The sequence below is a fragment of the Dendrobates tinctorius genome, unplaced genomic scaffold (assembly GCF_039654945.1).
Source record: "Dendrobates tinctorius isolate UK_male_01 unplaced genomic scaffold, ASM3965494v1 ptg000065l, whole genome shotgun sequence".
NCBI lineage: Eukaryota > Metazoa > Chordata > Amphibia > Anura > Dendrobatidae > Dendrobates > Dendrobates tinctorius.
Window position 1 is genome coordinate 26,864,732 of NW_027361733.1, and position 15,689 is coordinate 26,880,420.

A 15,689-nucleotide genomic window follows, 5' to 3' on the forward strand; every position below is an offset into this window, starting at 1 on the left:
TATAAAATGGTTGTTACTGTCAGCGTCTCATTATAAAGCCGCCCCTTCCTCCTTTGCTGCTGCCATTTTCTATAAACACCAGCACAGGCAGAAAATGGAGCTGTTGCCCCTAGCAACCAATAAGAATCCACCTTTCATTTTTCCAGGGAGAGTGAGTGTATGAGAGCTGAAAGCTGGTTGGTTGCACCATTTTGTTTTTCTCTTTTGCTTCGTTGTTTTTTTTTTCCATCCCAATTTTTTTTTTTTAATTTTCACTTCCTGACAAAGGAATTTCCTAAATTCCAGAACAGCGTTGATCACTTGCGGCCATGTCACTGTCATGTAGGACTGGGGGACATGAGAGTAGACAAGGATGGCACCCAGCTTTACAGAAGTCCTGAAGATTAGATGGTAGAGAGGAAATTGTGCAGCTGAGGACATGATGCAGGGTGACAGCCGGTGGTGTCAGCCCGCTCAGCCCTGCAGGAACAGGTGACGGTGAGTTACAGTGGCCGCACAGCAAAAACAAACACAAGAGTCCAGAGACTGCCAGCTGCACCACGCCCCCCTCTGACCACGAAAGAGTTAAGAATGCTCTAGGGACCCGCCACGCCCCCACCCTCAGCACGTGACCCAACCGGTGAACAACAACAAGAACCAGCCAATGGGAGAGCAGGGTCTGGCCACGTGCCAGACTGCAGGGGAGGGCGGGGTCTTGTTGATGTCTGGCGGCAGCCAATAGAAAGCGATTTAAGTTCGGAAGGCGGAGGAGGGCGTGTCTAGTGCTGAAGGCGGCAGTGTGGGCGGGGTCCCGGTGCGCGCTCTCCGTTGGTCGGTTCTCTCCCCTGCTCCTCCCCCTTTCTCCTCTGGAAGATGGCGGCGTTGAGCACCGGAGGTTTTGACAGAGCGGGCGGGAGCACCGGGGTTCCGCTCCGCCTTCACCAACCTGCAAATCCGGTCGCCCGTATCGAAGAAACATCGCAGAATCTAGGAGCCGGTGCAGAAAGAGCAGAGGTACGAGGGGGAGGGGCGGACGGAACACCGCTACACACCACACCCCCTCATTGTCACCGGGGCCACACACCCCCTCCTCGTAGTGTCACCGGGGCCACACACCCCCTCCTCGTAGTGTCACCAGGGCCACACACCCCCTCCTCGTAGTGTCACCGGGGACCACACACCCCCTCCTAGTAGTGTCACCAGGGCTACACACCCCCTCCTGGTAGTGTCACCAGGGCTACACACCCCCTCCTGGTAGTGTCACCAGGGCTACACACCCCCTCCTGGTAGTGTCACCAGGGCTACACACCCCCTCCTGGTAGTGCCACCGGGGCCACACACCCCCTCGTAGTGTCACCATGGCCACACACCCACTCTCCATAGTGTCACTGGGGCCACACACCCACTCTCCATAGTGTCACCGGGGCCACACCCCCCCTCCTCGTAGTGCCACCAGGGCTACACACCCACTCCACGTAGTGCCACCGGAGCCACACACCCCCTCCTCGTAGTGTCACCGGGGGCCACGCACCCCCTCCTCGTAGTGTCACCGGGGGCCACCCACCCCCTCCTCGTAGTGTCACCGGGGCTACACACCCCCTCCTCGTAGTGTCACCAGGGCTACACACCCCCTCCTCGTAGTGCCACCGGGGCCACACACCCCCTCCTCGTAGTGTCACCGGGGACCACACACCCCCTCCTAGTAGTGTCACCAGGGCTACACACCCCCTCCTAGTAGTGTCACCAGGGCTACACACCCCCTCCTGGTAGTGTCACCAGGGCTACACACCCCCTCCTGGTAGTGCCACCGGGGCCACACACCCCCTCGTAGTGTCACCATGGCCACACACCCACTCTCCATAGTGTCACTGGGGCCACACACCCACTCTCCATAGTGTCACTGGGGCCACACACCCACTCTCCATAGTGTCACTGGGGCCACACACCCACTCTCCATAGTGTCACCGGGGCCACACCCCCCCTCCTCGTAGTGCCACCAGGGCTACACACCCACTCCACGTAGTGCCACCGGAGCCACGCACCCCCTCCTCGTAGTGTCACCGGGGGCCACGCACCCCCTCCTCATAGTGTCACCGGGGGCCACCCACCCCCTCCTCGTAGTGTCACCGGGGGCCACCCACCCCCTCCTCGTAGTGTCACCGGGGGCCACCCACCCCCTCCTCGTAGTGTCACCGGGGGCCACCCACCCCCTCCTCGTAGTGTCACCGGGGGCCACCCACCCCCTCCTCGTAGTGCCACCGGGGCCACACCCCCCCTCCTCGTAGTGTCACCGGGGACCACACACCCCCTCCTAGTAGTGTCACCAGGGCTACACACCCCCTCCTAGTAGTGTCACCAGGGCTACACACCCCCTCCTGGTAGTGTCACCAGGGCTACACACCCCCTCCTGGTAGTGCCACCGGGGCCACACACCCCCTCGTAGTGTCACCATGGCCACACACCCACTCTCCATAGTGTCACTGGGGCCACACACCCACTCTCCATAGTGTCACTGGGGCCACACACCCACTCTCCATAGTGTCACTGGGGCCACACACCCACTCTCCATAGTGTCACTGGGGCCACACACCCACTCTCCATAGTGTCACCGGGGCCACACCCCCCCTCCTCGTAGTGCCACCAGGGCTACACACCCACTCCACGTAGTGTCACCGGGGGCCACGCACCCCCTCCTCGTAGTGTCACCGGGGGCCACGCACCCCCTCCTCGTAGTGTCACCGGGGGCCACGCACCCCCTCCTCGTAGTGTCACCGGGGGCCACCCACCCCCTCCTCGTAGTGTCACCGGGGGCCACCCACCCCCTCCTCGTAGTGTCACCGGGGGCCACCCACCCCCTCCTCGTAGTGTCACCGGGGGCCACCCACCCCCTCCTCGTAGTGTCACCGGGGGCCACCCACCCCCTCCTCGTAGTGTCACCGGGGGCCACCCACCCCCTCCTCGTAGTGTCACCGGGGGCCACCCACCCCCTCCTCGTAGTGTCACCGGGGGCCACCCACCCCCTCCTCGTAGTGTCACCGGGGGCCACACACCCCCTCCTCGTAGTGTCACCGGGGCTACACACCCCCTCCTCGTAGTGTCACCGGGGCTACACACCCCCTCCTCGTAGTGCCACCGGGGCCACACACCCCCTCGTAGTGTCACCATGGCCACACACCCACTCTCCATAGTGTCACCGGGGCCACACACCCCCTCCTCGTAGTGCCACCGGGGCTACACACCCCCTCCTCGTAGTGCCACCGGGGCCACACACCCCCTCCTCGTAGTGTCACCGGGGCCACACACCCCCTCCTCGTAGTGTCACCGGGGACCACGCACCCCCTCCTCGTAGTGTCACCGGGGGCCACGCACCCCCTCCTCGTAGTGTCACCGGGGGCCACGCACCCCCTCCTCGTAGTGTCACCGGGGGCCACGCACCCCCTCCTCGTAGTGTCACCGGGGGCCACGCACCCCCTCCTCGTAGTGTCACCGGGGGCCACGCACCCCCTCCTCGTAGTGTCACCGGGGGCCACGCACCCCCTCCTCGTAGTGTCACCGGGGGCCACGCACCCCCTCCTCGTAGTGTCACCGGGGGCCACGCACCCCCTCCTCGTAGTGTCACCGGGGGCCACGCACCCCCTCCTCGTAGTGTCACCGGGGGCCACGCACCCCCTCCTCGTAGTGTCACCGGGGGCCACGCACCCCCTCCTCGTAGTGTCACCGGGGGCCACCCACCCCCTCCTCGTAGTGTCACCGGGGGCCACACCCCCCCTCCTCGTAGTGCCACCGGGGCTACACACCCACTCTCTATAGTGTCACCATGGCCACACACCCCCTCCACGTAGTGCCACCGGGGCCACGCACGCCCTCCTCGTAGTGTCACCGGGGGCCACGTCCCCCTCCTCGTAGTGTCACCGGGGGCCACGCCCCCCCTCCTCGTAGTGTCACCGGGGGCCACGCCCCCCCTCCTCGTAGTGTCACCGGGGGCCACGCCCCCCTCCTCGTAGTGTCACCGGGGGCCACGCCCCCCCTCCTCGTAGTGTCACCGGGGGCCACGCCCCCCTCCTCGTAGTGTCACCGGGGGCCACGCCCCCCCTCCTCGTAGTGTCACCGGGGGCCACGCACCCCCTCTCCGTAGTGTGAAGAATTAAAGCATCGTACAGGCGTTGTCTCACACAAGTGAGGGTTTGTTAAAATTGTATCTGGTGTAGACAGTCCTTTGTGAGCTAAACAGCCCGGGCTCCAGGCATCTCACCTGCACTGATACAGTGGGTACGGAAAGTATTCAGACCCCTTTAAGTTTTTCATTCTTTGTTTCATTGCAGCCATTTGGTAAATTCAAAAAAAGTTCATTTTTTTCTCATTAATGTACACTCTGCACCCCATCTTGACTGAAAAAAACAGAAATGTTGATATTTTTGGAAATTTATTAAAAAAGAAAAACTGAAATATCACATGGTCATAAGTATTCAGACCCTTTGCTCAGACACTCATATTTAATGCTGTCCATTTCCTTGTGATCCTCCTTGAGATGGTTCTACTCCTTCATTGGAGACCAGCTGTGTTTAATTAAACTGATAGGACTTGATTTGGAAAGGCACACACCTGTCTATATAAGACCTCACAGCTCACAGTGTGTGTCAGACCAAATGAGAATCATGAGGTCAAAGGAACTGGCCAAGGAGCTCAGAGACAGAATTGTGGCAAGACACAGATCTGGCCAAGGTTACAAAAGAATCTCTGCAGTACTCAATGTTCCTAAGAGCACAGTGGTCTCCATAATCCTTAAATGGAAGAAGTTTGGGACCACCAGAAGTCTTCCTAGACCTGGCCGTCCGGCCAAACTAAGCAATTGTGGGAGAAGAGCCTTGGTGAGAGAGGTAAAGAAGAACCCCAAGATCACTGTGGCTGAGCTCCACACATGCAGTAGAGAGATGGGAGAAAGTTCCACAAAGTCGACTATCACTGCAGCCTTCCACCAGTCGGGCCTCTATGGCAGAGTGGCCCAACAGGAGCCTCTCCTCAGTGCAAAACATATGAGAGCCCGAATAGAGTTTGCTAAAAAACCACATGAAAAACTCCCAGACTATGAGAAATAAGATTCTCTGGTCTGATGAGATGAAGATAGATCGTTTTGGTTATAATTCTAAATGGTTTGTGTGGAGAAAACCAGGCACTGCTCATCACCTGCCCATTACAATCCCAACAGTGAAACATGGTGGTGGCAGCATCATGCTATGGGGCGTTTTTCAGCTGCAGGGACAGGATGAATGCGGCCAAGTACAGAGATATCCTGGATGAAAACCTTTACCAGAGCGCTCTGGACCTCAGACTTGGCCAAAGGTTCACCTTCCAACAAGACAATGACCCTAAGCACACAGCTAAAATAACAAAGGAGTGGCTTCAGAACAACTCTGTGACCATTCTTGACTGGCCCAGCCAGAGCCCTGACCGAAACCTAATTGAGCATCTCTGGAGAGACCAGAAAATGGCTGTCCACCAACGTTCACCATCCAACATGACGGAACTGGAGAGGATCTGCAAGGAAGAATGGCAGAGGATCCCCAAATCCAGGTGTGAAATACTTGTTGCATCATTCCCAAGAAGACTCATGGCTGTACTAGCTCAAAAGGGTGCTTCTATTCCACACTGAGCAAAGGGTCTGAATACTTATGACCATGTGATATCTCAATTTTTCTTTTTCAATAAATTTTCAAAAATGTCTGCATTTCTGTTTTTTTTCAGTCAAGATAAGGTGCAGAGTGTACATTAATGAGCAAAAAAAAATGAACTTTGAATATACCAAATGGCTGCAATGAAACAGAGTGAAAAATGTAAAGGCGTCTGAATACTTTCCGTACCCATTGTACATTACCACAATCTCTCAGCTATCAGAAATACTAGGTCTATGGCGCTTCTCAGTCTCCAGACTTATACGTGTCCATTTCCCATTCACTGACAGCAAGCAGAGATGGTGAAATGAATCACAAGGTGTTTATAAAGACTGGAGCTTCTTATTATGCAGTGATCCCATTGAGTTGGTCAACTTTCTCTTTAAAAGGGTGACCCAGACGTACAGACGGGATCATGTGACAACACCTTGTTGATTATATTCAAGTTTTTAGAATCCACCCTCGCCCCACCGCACGTTTTGTTTTCGTTCCTGCTCAATTTTGAGGTCCATGTTATACTACGGCTGTGTATAGGGTCCTGTATACTCTGTATGGGGTGTCAATTTAGTGTACACACCACCTACTCGTCATAACCACTTGTGGCCACCAGAGGGCAGCAGAGCAGATGCGTAAATAAGATGGTTGACATTTTTTATTGTCTTCCCCATTTCCAGCGTTACGCTTTTCTATTCTCACATTACAGTTTGACATTCCAGGGTCCATTAACTCCCCCCCCCCCCCCCCAAATTAATCCAGCGGCACAGACCAGTGAATCACCCATGTCTGATCTCTCATCTCCAGGTCTCTGTGTACTACAACAATGTCAGAACATCCTTTCACTTTGGCAAGATGCAGAATGCGCCATCCGGGCAGTACCAGGACAGTTTTCACGGAGCCCTGCCGTATCCACGAGCAACAGCATCCGGGTCCCAGCCTGTGCAAAACCGAATCCAGCCAACATTACCCTCCGTTATTCCTGTCCCTAAACACAGGTGAGGGAGTGCTGCGCTCCTACTCTGTCATTTTTGAACTTTTCCGCCTTAATCGCTGGAATAATCTTTACATTCCCTGCTTCACAACTCTGCTTTGTGTCAGTGAACAGAATTATTGTTCAGTGGGTCAGAAGTTGACTTTGACTCTTGATCACACATCTGTTTTCTCTCCAGGCTCGATGAGGCGATCGCAGCAGCCGCTCTCACCAGCCTGTCCTCGGGGCCTTTGGTGCTGCCAGCAGGACCAGGTATCCATATACGTCTATAGCTTTCACAATACAGGGCAGTGAAGGAGGCGTTCACCCATCTGTGCCCTGCAGCTGAGCTAGGGACTGGCATGCCATTACTGCTGCTCGGCTGATTCTCCCGAGTCTTTCTGTATTGTCTGGCTGCTAGTTGCGTGATGTCTTACAGCCATGATCTTTATAAATGGGATTGTCAGGCAGCACAACCCTGGTAAAAGGTGGTGCCTCCGATCTTCCCTTCTAATATTTTATTTAGCCATTCACCCACGTGACCCCTGCAACCAGATACTGGCCTGAACAGTATATGGCCCAACACCGCTGAGACCCTTGATTGGCTGCAGACTCCACGTGACCTCTGCAGTCAATTACTGGCCTGCCCTGTACACTGTGTTCCAAATTATTATGCAAAAAATATTTCCTCATATTTTCTCTAAATTACCTATATGAATTGCAGTCATTGTTATTTTCCAGTCATCTAATATTCTAGTATAATTGCAATGTTTTTGAACAAACTGCCTATGAAAACAGTATATTTTTAAAAATAAGAAACACTCAAAATGCATGTTCCAAATTATTATGCACAGCAGAGTTTTTCAACCTTTTTATTTTGAGCAAAAAAATGGTGAATTGTGAAATTATAAGCATTATCAGCTTATGACAAAATGAAATCAAACAGTTTTCAAGTCAAAACTTTATTCTAGGTGATGTTACATTTGCACATAGGACCCCTTGTTGGAAAGAAGCTTCTGAACTCGCTCGTCCATTGAATTTGTCAGTTTTTGGATGGTTTGTGCTTCAATTGTTTTGCATGTGGACAGAATACCCTCCCAGAGCTGTTGCTTAGATGTGAACTGCCTCCCGCCATCATACACACTCCTTTTGATGATGCTCCAGAGGTTCTCAATGGGGTTGAGGTCAGGGGAAGATGGTGGCCACACCATAGGTTTGTCCTATTTTATGCCCATAGCAGCCAGAGATGCAGATGTGTTATTTGCAGCATGAGACGGTGCATTATTATGCATGAAAATGATCTTGCTGCGGAAAGCATGGTTCTTCCTCTTGAACCATGGCTGGAAGTGCTGTTTTAGAAACTCCACATAGATTATGGAGTTCATCTTTACCCCTTCAGGGATCCTAAAGGGGCCGACAATCTCTCTCCCCATGATTCCAGCCCAAAACATTACTCCACCTCCTCCTTGTTTTCGCCTTAGCCGTGTTTTCATAGGGTGTCCATCAACCAGCCATCCTCCACTCCATCCATCTGGACCATCGAGCGTTGCACGGCACTCATCGGTGAACAAAACAGTTTGGAAGTCAGTCTTCATGTATCGTTTGGCCCACTGGAGCCGTTTCTGCTTGTGTGCAGTGGATAGAGGTGGTCGACAGGATGGCTTCCGCACAGCTGCAAACCTCTGAAGGACCCTGCATCTTGTTGTTCGGGGGACGTTGGAGGCACCAGCAGCTTCAGAAACTTGTCTGCTGCTATGACAAGGCATTTTTGCAGCTGCTCTTTTAACCTGACGCAATTGCCTGTTGGAAAGAGTCCTCAATTTTTCCTTATCAGCATGCACACGTGTGCTGGGAATCAGCTACATACTTCTTGATTGTGCGATGATCACGATGAAGTGTCTTGGCAATGTTGATTGTAGTCATGCCTTGACCTAAATACTCCACAATCTGTTGCTTCTCAGCAGCCGACACATCCTTTTGCTTTCCCATTTTGGCAAAAAATGTAGGCTTCTTAATAATGTGGAACAGCCTTCTTAAGTAGTCTTGCCTTTATTTGGACACACCTGCCAAACTAATTAGCACGGGTATCTGCAATTGCTTTCAGTGATATAAAGAGCCCTGACACACATCACCATCAATGAGTTTAAATGACAAATTCTAACCTTATCACTCCTAAACTCTTTTTGCATAATAATTTGGAACACAGTTTATATGACACTAGACCCCTGAGACCATTGATTGCCTGCAGCGGTCACATGGGCATTTAATGTTCAGGGATGAAATGAGTGTACGCTATTTATTTAGTTTAGCTGTGTGCAGTTTTTTCATTAAAGGTGTTGCGCAGGTTTTTCACAAAAGCCTGTGGTCGCTCTATGTGACTGCTGACTTGTGAATCCTCATCCTGCGTGCTGTGAGGGTTCTCCAGTGCCGCCAGTGAGACCGAGCAATCATGTGAATGCCAGAATGTAATATGCACACCTCTGGCTACATTCCAACTAGACGTACACGGCCTTACTCAATTCACTTGTATTCAGCGAGGCTGCGCACATCTAGTTGGAATGTGGCTGGGAGCATGTATATCTCATACTTGCGGTCATATGACAGCCTGCTCTCGCCATCGGCACCAGAGAATGCTCACAGCGTGCAATGTGAGGATTCACAAGTCAGCAGTCGCATAGAGCGACCGCAGACGTTCTTGAAATACCTGGACATCCCTTTTAATTTGGAGCCTCTTAAATTTACTGGCAGTAACTCCTAATGGCCTGCAGGTGGAGCTGGTCACACAATACTTGCACTGAAGCAATATTGGGGTGCACAAAGCTGTCATCGCTTCCTTTTACTTATCCCAATGAAGAACTCAAGAAGTAGCTCATTTGAGGTGACTGATAACAGGAAGCAATAGTCTGTATTTAGTTATTGTGGGGGAAAAAAATTAACTTCATAGCGATAAGGCTTTAGGTTAAGTTTCCCTTTAAACATGCCGTCCATGACTTATGTTTTTGTACTGTTTTGACCCCTGCGATCCTGATGCATTTACAGGATGTCACAGTGAACAGTGCATGGAGAACGCCATCAATTCATCAAGCTCGAGCAGTTCCAACAGCTGTGAGCTGTACATGTCCATCCCTTCCACGCCGTCTCCTCCTCTGCAGGCTGCACCCTCCTTGGCATGTGCCGATGCCGGACTAGAGGACTCTGACACCACTCACTTTTTGTTTGGTGAGCCTGTTCCCCGGAAGAGGAAGGTAACGGCACAAATATTTCTTTATTACCTCCTCCATTGATCGATATTGATTCCATCACATGCTCTTGACATCTACATTCTGTTCCTACAGAACTCGGGGAGGCTAATGTTCCGCTGTCTCTGGAAGAATTGCGAGAAAGTTCTCAGCACATCTGCTGCAATACAGAAGCATATCCGTACCGAACACCTGGGGTGAGTGTGTTAATGGGGTGCAGTTTGTATGTTGGGCTTGTCCTGCTGCTCCTCGATACCAGGTAGTCTGTTTCAGACATTCATGTAAAGGCTTAAAGGGGTCATACCAGGTTTGGAAGTTATCCCTTATCTATTAGATAGGAGATAACTTCCTGATCATTAAAGGGAATCTGTCACCTTTTTTTTGGCTTGCAGCTGCCGGCATAGACATCGGGGGCTTATCTACAGCATTCTGTAATGCTGTAGATAAGCCCCCGATGTAACCTGAAAGAGAAAAAAACACGTTATATTATACTCACCGGGGTGGGCGTTCCGGTCCGGTGGGTGTTGCCGTCAGGGCCGACGCCTCCCTTCTTCATGTGATGATGTTCTCTTCTCCCGTCCTGTAATGGCTGCGGCGAAAGCGCACTGCTCTGCCCTGTTGAGGGCAGAGCAGAGTCCTGCAGTGTGCAGGCGTCGAGAGAGGTCCGGCGCCTGCGCACTGCAGAATTCTGCTCTGCCCTCAACAGGGCAGAGCAATGCGCCTGCGCCGGAGCCATTTCAGGACGGGAGAAGAGGACGTCATCGCATGAAGAAGGGAGGCGTCGGACCTGACCGCAACACCCACCGGACCGCCCACCCCGGTGAGTATAATATAACGTGTTTTTTTTTTTTATCTTTCAGGTTACATCGGAGGCTTATCTACAGCATTACAGAATGCTGTAGATAAGCCCCCCGATGTCTATGCCGGCAGCTGCAAGCCAAAAAAAAGGGTGACTGATTCCCTTTAAGGATCTGACCACTGATTTAAAGAGCCTTGTATAAGTGGGTCGGTGGTCAATCATGTGCACCTCTGCTCCATTCATTCTCTATAGGACCACTAGCGATGACCAAGTACAGATTTGGGCTGGTCTTCGGCACTCCCATTAAGAATAAATGGAGCATTATTCACACATATTATTTAGAGCCCAAGTACTTGAGATCTGTGGAGGGCCCGGCGATCAGGATGTTAGCCAATGAATAGAGAATAACTTGTAATCTTGGTACTACCCCTTTATTATCGATTAGATAATCATACAAGCTCACAGAAAAAAACCCTTATTAAAATATAACCTTTATTAGGTATAGTCTAAAAGATAAAAATCACAATCCCTACTTATTCAAGTGTAGATAACGTGCATACATAGTAAAAAGTGACACACCTTAGGGTACCATTACACCTAGCGATGCACCAGCGATCCCGACTAGCGATATGATGCAGTCAGGATCGCTGGTGCATCGCTAGGTGGTCGCTAGTGAGCTGCCACTCAGGCAGGTCTCACCAGCGACATCGCTGGGGACGGGGATCGCTACTTACCTGTCAGACGCGGCGATCCTGCGTCCTCCCGCCTGGCTCCACTCGCCGCTCGTCGGCGCCACAGGAAGCGACCGACGAGGAATGGTCCAGGAGCTTCTCGCGCGATCAGCGATAACCAGCGGGGGAGCCGGTCGGAGGTAAGTATCACATGCAGCGATATCGCTAGCAATATCGCTGCTACGTCACAAAATCGGTGACTTTACAGCGATATTGCCAGCGATATCGCAGTGTGTAATGGGGGCTTAAGAATGTCAGAGGGGTGCTCTAGCCCTATAACCTTGTACTCAACGAGCACCCTCCCAACTGCGGAAAATATCACCTTAAACAAAAAATCAAAAAGGGTGCCCCTGGTAGTGCGTCGGCTAAACCAGATATTCCATAGTAGAGGACAGATAAAGGCCGACAAACCCTATTGTGTTTTATATCTATTCTGCAGGGTAAGGAAAAAAGACATGAACACACAAACCAGCAATAGGTGAGCTTGTTTCTGTGAGCGTGTACAAATACCCTTGATGTCCTATACAAACCTAGAAGGTTTTTACACCGACTGTGTATTAGCAATGTCCGATGTTACATGTCACATACAGCAAAATAATTTATTCCCCTCCCAAGTAATCTGAAGATACATCTACATTACAAATGACACTCAAGTCACAGATTTTCCTTAAATTACATTAAAGACCCCCCCCATAGACATAAGAAGATGAAAGGGACTCTCCAATGTTCAAATGAGTATGGGGGGGGGTCTCCCATACTTTCACCCACAGATGTTATAAGGGGAAATATTGGATTCGATCACTTAATCCCACTGTTCTTAAGGGAGATGAGCTGTAGTCAGAAGTTGAAGTCTCTAATGGCAGCTTACACCTCTCTCCTTATTAGTTTAGTTGCTGAAGACGGGGCGGAATGCTTTAGCAAATCTCTTTAGTCTGCTCACCTGTAGTTTATGTGCTGCAGACCCCGTGCAGGACCAGAGCACAATGACGGTGAAGAAGACTTCTACTACACCGAGATGGACGTGAATGTGGACACACTGACAGACGGGTTGTCCAGCCTGACTCCCACTTCTCCTACCACCAGCGGGCCCCCTCCTCCCTTCCTTTGTGCTGGGTCCCTTGGAGCTGCCAACAACATAGAGCTGCCACTGGTATCTCCCCTCAGTCTGTCGGCCCCCAGCACCCTTTGCCACGTGCACTCCGATCACGCCTATCAAGTGAGTACAGCCTTAGTGGCGATGGTCATTGTGATCTGGGTTGAGCTTCTCCTCTTAAAAGGAAGCCCTGCCAGCTGCTCTAGGTAAATGTCGTCTTATCGCACTTTCCAGCTATGCTGCTGTCTTTCTCTGTGTCCTCCCTTCACAGTCTCAGACGGAGGTTTCATGGCTTCTCCTCTTGTTCTGCCCACAGGCTCCTTCTCCTGTCAGCGTGTCCTTCACATCCAAGGTCAACTTCACTTGGCAGTCTCCTCCGCCCCTGCTCATCAAAGCCCCCCCAGTAAGTATTGCCCTTACTTCAATAATTAAAAGGGTTTTCCAGCAATAAAACAAAAGTCTGCATGAACACAGAGGCAGACAGAAATTCATGGTGGAAATCGGAGTGCGGTGACACTCGTTTTACAGAAGTTGGATATGAAGAGATTAGAGATGGAGTGAGTCCGTTCACAGGACCCGATCCAGCGGCCACGTCGTGAATCTGTGGCTGTCAGACGGGAGCCCTGAGAACCGCCAGTACCCGCTGCACAGCCCAGCGCGATGTCACGTGCATAGTGCCTCGCTAGTTCAGCGTGTAAAATAATCACAGGGCTACCGTCCGACAGCAATAGGCTACTGATTGGGTCACTAGACCTGCAAATCAAACGCACCAATTGTAGAAGAGACCTACTGGATCCCCCCAAGGTATATTTTTGCACTATTTTATTTCTTGCCTTTCGCTGTAGGTTCGTCCCACATTGAATATCAGTGAGAAAAGGCCGCAGATCCTGACTGCCCCACCGAATATAAAGCAAGTGCCCGGGACTCGGTGAGCAGCACAATCTCCTCCATCTGTGTCTGTTATGTGCAGTCTGGTGTGCCTGTGCCGGGGGCTAATCGGTGGTGTGATGTGACCTGTCATGTGATTGCTGCAGCTGCTCAAGCAAAATCACGCTTTAAGTGTCTGGCAAGTATCTTAAGGGCATAACAGAGGTCCGCCTCTGATCCAGGCCACGTATTCTTCCCTCTTCCCCAGGAAGCCTCGTGGGGAAGCCAAGAAATGTCGAAAGGTGTACGGGATGGAACGGAAAGACATGTGGTGCACTGCCTGCCGCTGGAAGAAGGCCTGTCAGAGATTCATAGACTGAGGGCTGCAGCCGCTAAACCTCAACTGCCCCTAGGGGGCGCAACTGAGCTTTTGAATTTTTTTCCCCCCTCCTCTGAAAACTCAGTTTTAATCCCAGCCTTTTGTGAAAAGCCCCCCAATGATTCAGGACTGTTGTTATACACCCAATATTTTTATACATTGACTGCATTTTTTTTGTATGGTCTGGAGCCCCCCTTTTGGGCTGGACCCCGCCTAGATGGCCATGAGGAGGTTCTTCTCAGGTAACGCGTTGCCGGGTTTCTGAGATTCCTTTTGGTGGACTGTTCAGCGAGTGAGAGAAGACGAGCTTTATTTTTGATATTATGAGATGAGGAGTCGGATTGTACGGGGCAGGGCTCAGAGAGGAAGGGGGGAGGGGTTTGTGATTTTTTAACTTTTTCTTTCTTCCCCATTTTTGTAGGGTGGTCTTAAATTTTTGCTGCACTATGCTTTGCACTTTTTGGAGGCTCTGTGGACATGGAGGGGGCCATATATACGCTTATTCATTACTGTCTTCTGGCTCCCACATCCGCAGGTAGGGGAGAAATACTAGGGTGTGGCTCACCAGCAGCTGGGTGAATTGAGAGGGGGTAATCAGCTAGACCCCCAAAAATACACTTCTTGTGATTATCCTTGATTACCATGTCACACAAAGAAATATGAAAAGGAATATATATATATATATATATATATATATATATATATATATATATATACATACATATATATATATATATATATATATATATATATATATATACACATACATACATACATACATACATATACACACACACACACACAGCTGTCATCAAGCACTACTTGGAGAGAAGGATCTGCTTTGCAGTCCGGCTCCATTCTGGTCTAGATAGGTTGTGCTTGGCATTGCAGCTCCTCTCCATGCGCTACAATACCTGACACAGCCAGTAGGCGAGTGGTGGCGCTGTTCCTGAAATAAAAGCAGATTTTTCTTTACAATCCTGCACAACCTTGAGGAGAAAAACAAAGATGGCAGCTATCTTCTTCCCCTCGCTAAACACTGGACTCCTCCAGCTGTAGCCACTGACCACGTACATGGCCTAGGAAGTGTATGGAGCTGGTCTCGGCTATGAGAAATATATTTTATTAATATGACTTCATTTACGGTAATATTTTTAATGTCCCCCCCCCCCCCCCTCCCTGTAATGCACATGTAAAGAAAAAGCAGCCTGAATATTTCTCCCCTACCTTACAGGAGGAGTGCAATGTAGTGTAACATATAGTACAGAACCCCCTCCATGACCAGTGCAATATAATAGTGTCATACATTTCACTGCCCCCTCCTGTACCATCTCAGGAACTGCAGGGGATGAGAAGTATTGTGCCAGGGCAGAAACGTACCTGGCTTTCCCCAGGAATGGCTAGCACAAGGGGCCAGGATCTTTTTTTATTTTTTTTTTTTAGGAGTAAGCACATCTGTAACGAGCACATGAGGGTATCGTCTCCCCTCTAAAGCATTGCCGTTAGTAGGGTAAATGCTGCATAGAAGAAGAAGCTGGTGAAATCCAAGCTTTTCAAAGGGGCACAATTTTGTGATTAGGGTAATGAGATGCCACAAGGGGGTGCTCTGGAGCTGAATTATAAATCTGTATGGTGAGCTCCCTCTAGTGGTGCAAAGCCAAAATGTTACCACATACAGTCTGGGCCAAAAGTTTTGAGACTGATACAAATTCTGTTTTGTTTTTTGTTTGAATTTTTACAATTTGCTGCTTCAGTGTTTTTTCATATTCTAGTCAAATGTTTTTACAGATACTGAAGTACAATTGTCAACACTTCATAAGATTGTCCCTTATTTTTCATGATGTCTGCCCTTCTCCATGGCGGCTAGATAAAGCTTCTGGGCCTAACTGATGACCGCCCATTCTTGTCTATTCAGTGCTTGGAGTTTGACAATTTCTGTGGTTTTGTTTGGCCTTTTTTGGGATCG

At 50.8% G+C, this 15,689-nt stretch overlaps 1 protein-coding gene across 2 annotated transcripts; it reads left to right on the top strand.

The window, feature by feature from the left end:
* The first annotated feature begins 753 nt into the window (after window positions 1-753).
* On the top strand, window positions 754-14,336 carry SLC2A4RG (SLC2A4 regulator). Of its 2 annotated transcripts, XM_073580822.1 has the most exons (10): window positions 754-993; window positions 6,450-6,640; window positions 6,815-6,888; window positions 9,655-9,860; window positions 9,951-10,051; window positions 11,824-11,862; window positions 12,345-12,600; window positions 12,794-12,880; window positions 13,323-13,405; window positions 13,613-14,336. In XM_073580822.1, the coding sequence occupies exons 1-10, from the start codon at window positions 853-855 to the stop codon at window positions 13,722-13,724; spliced, it is 1,290 nt and encodes a 429-aa protein (XP_073436923.1). In that variant the 5' UTR covers window positions 754-852; the 3' UTR covers window positions 13,725-14,336. The 2 variants fall into 2 exon arrangements, with proteins under 2 accessions (XP_073436923.1, XP_073436924.1); XM_073580823.1 differs by lacking the exon at window positions 11,824-11,862 and having other exon boundaries at window positions 755-993.
* Window positions 14,337-15,689: the final 1,353 nt, after the last annotated feature.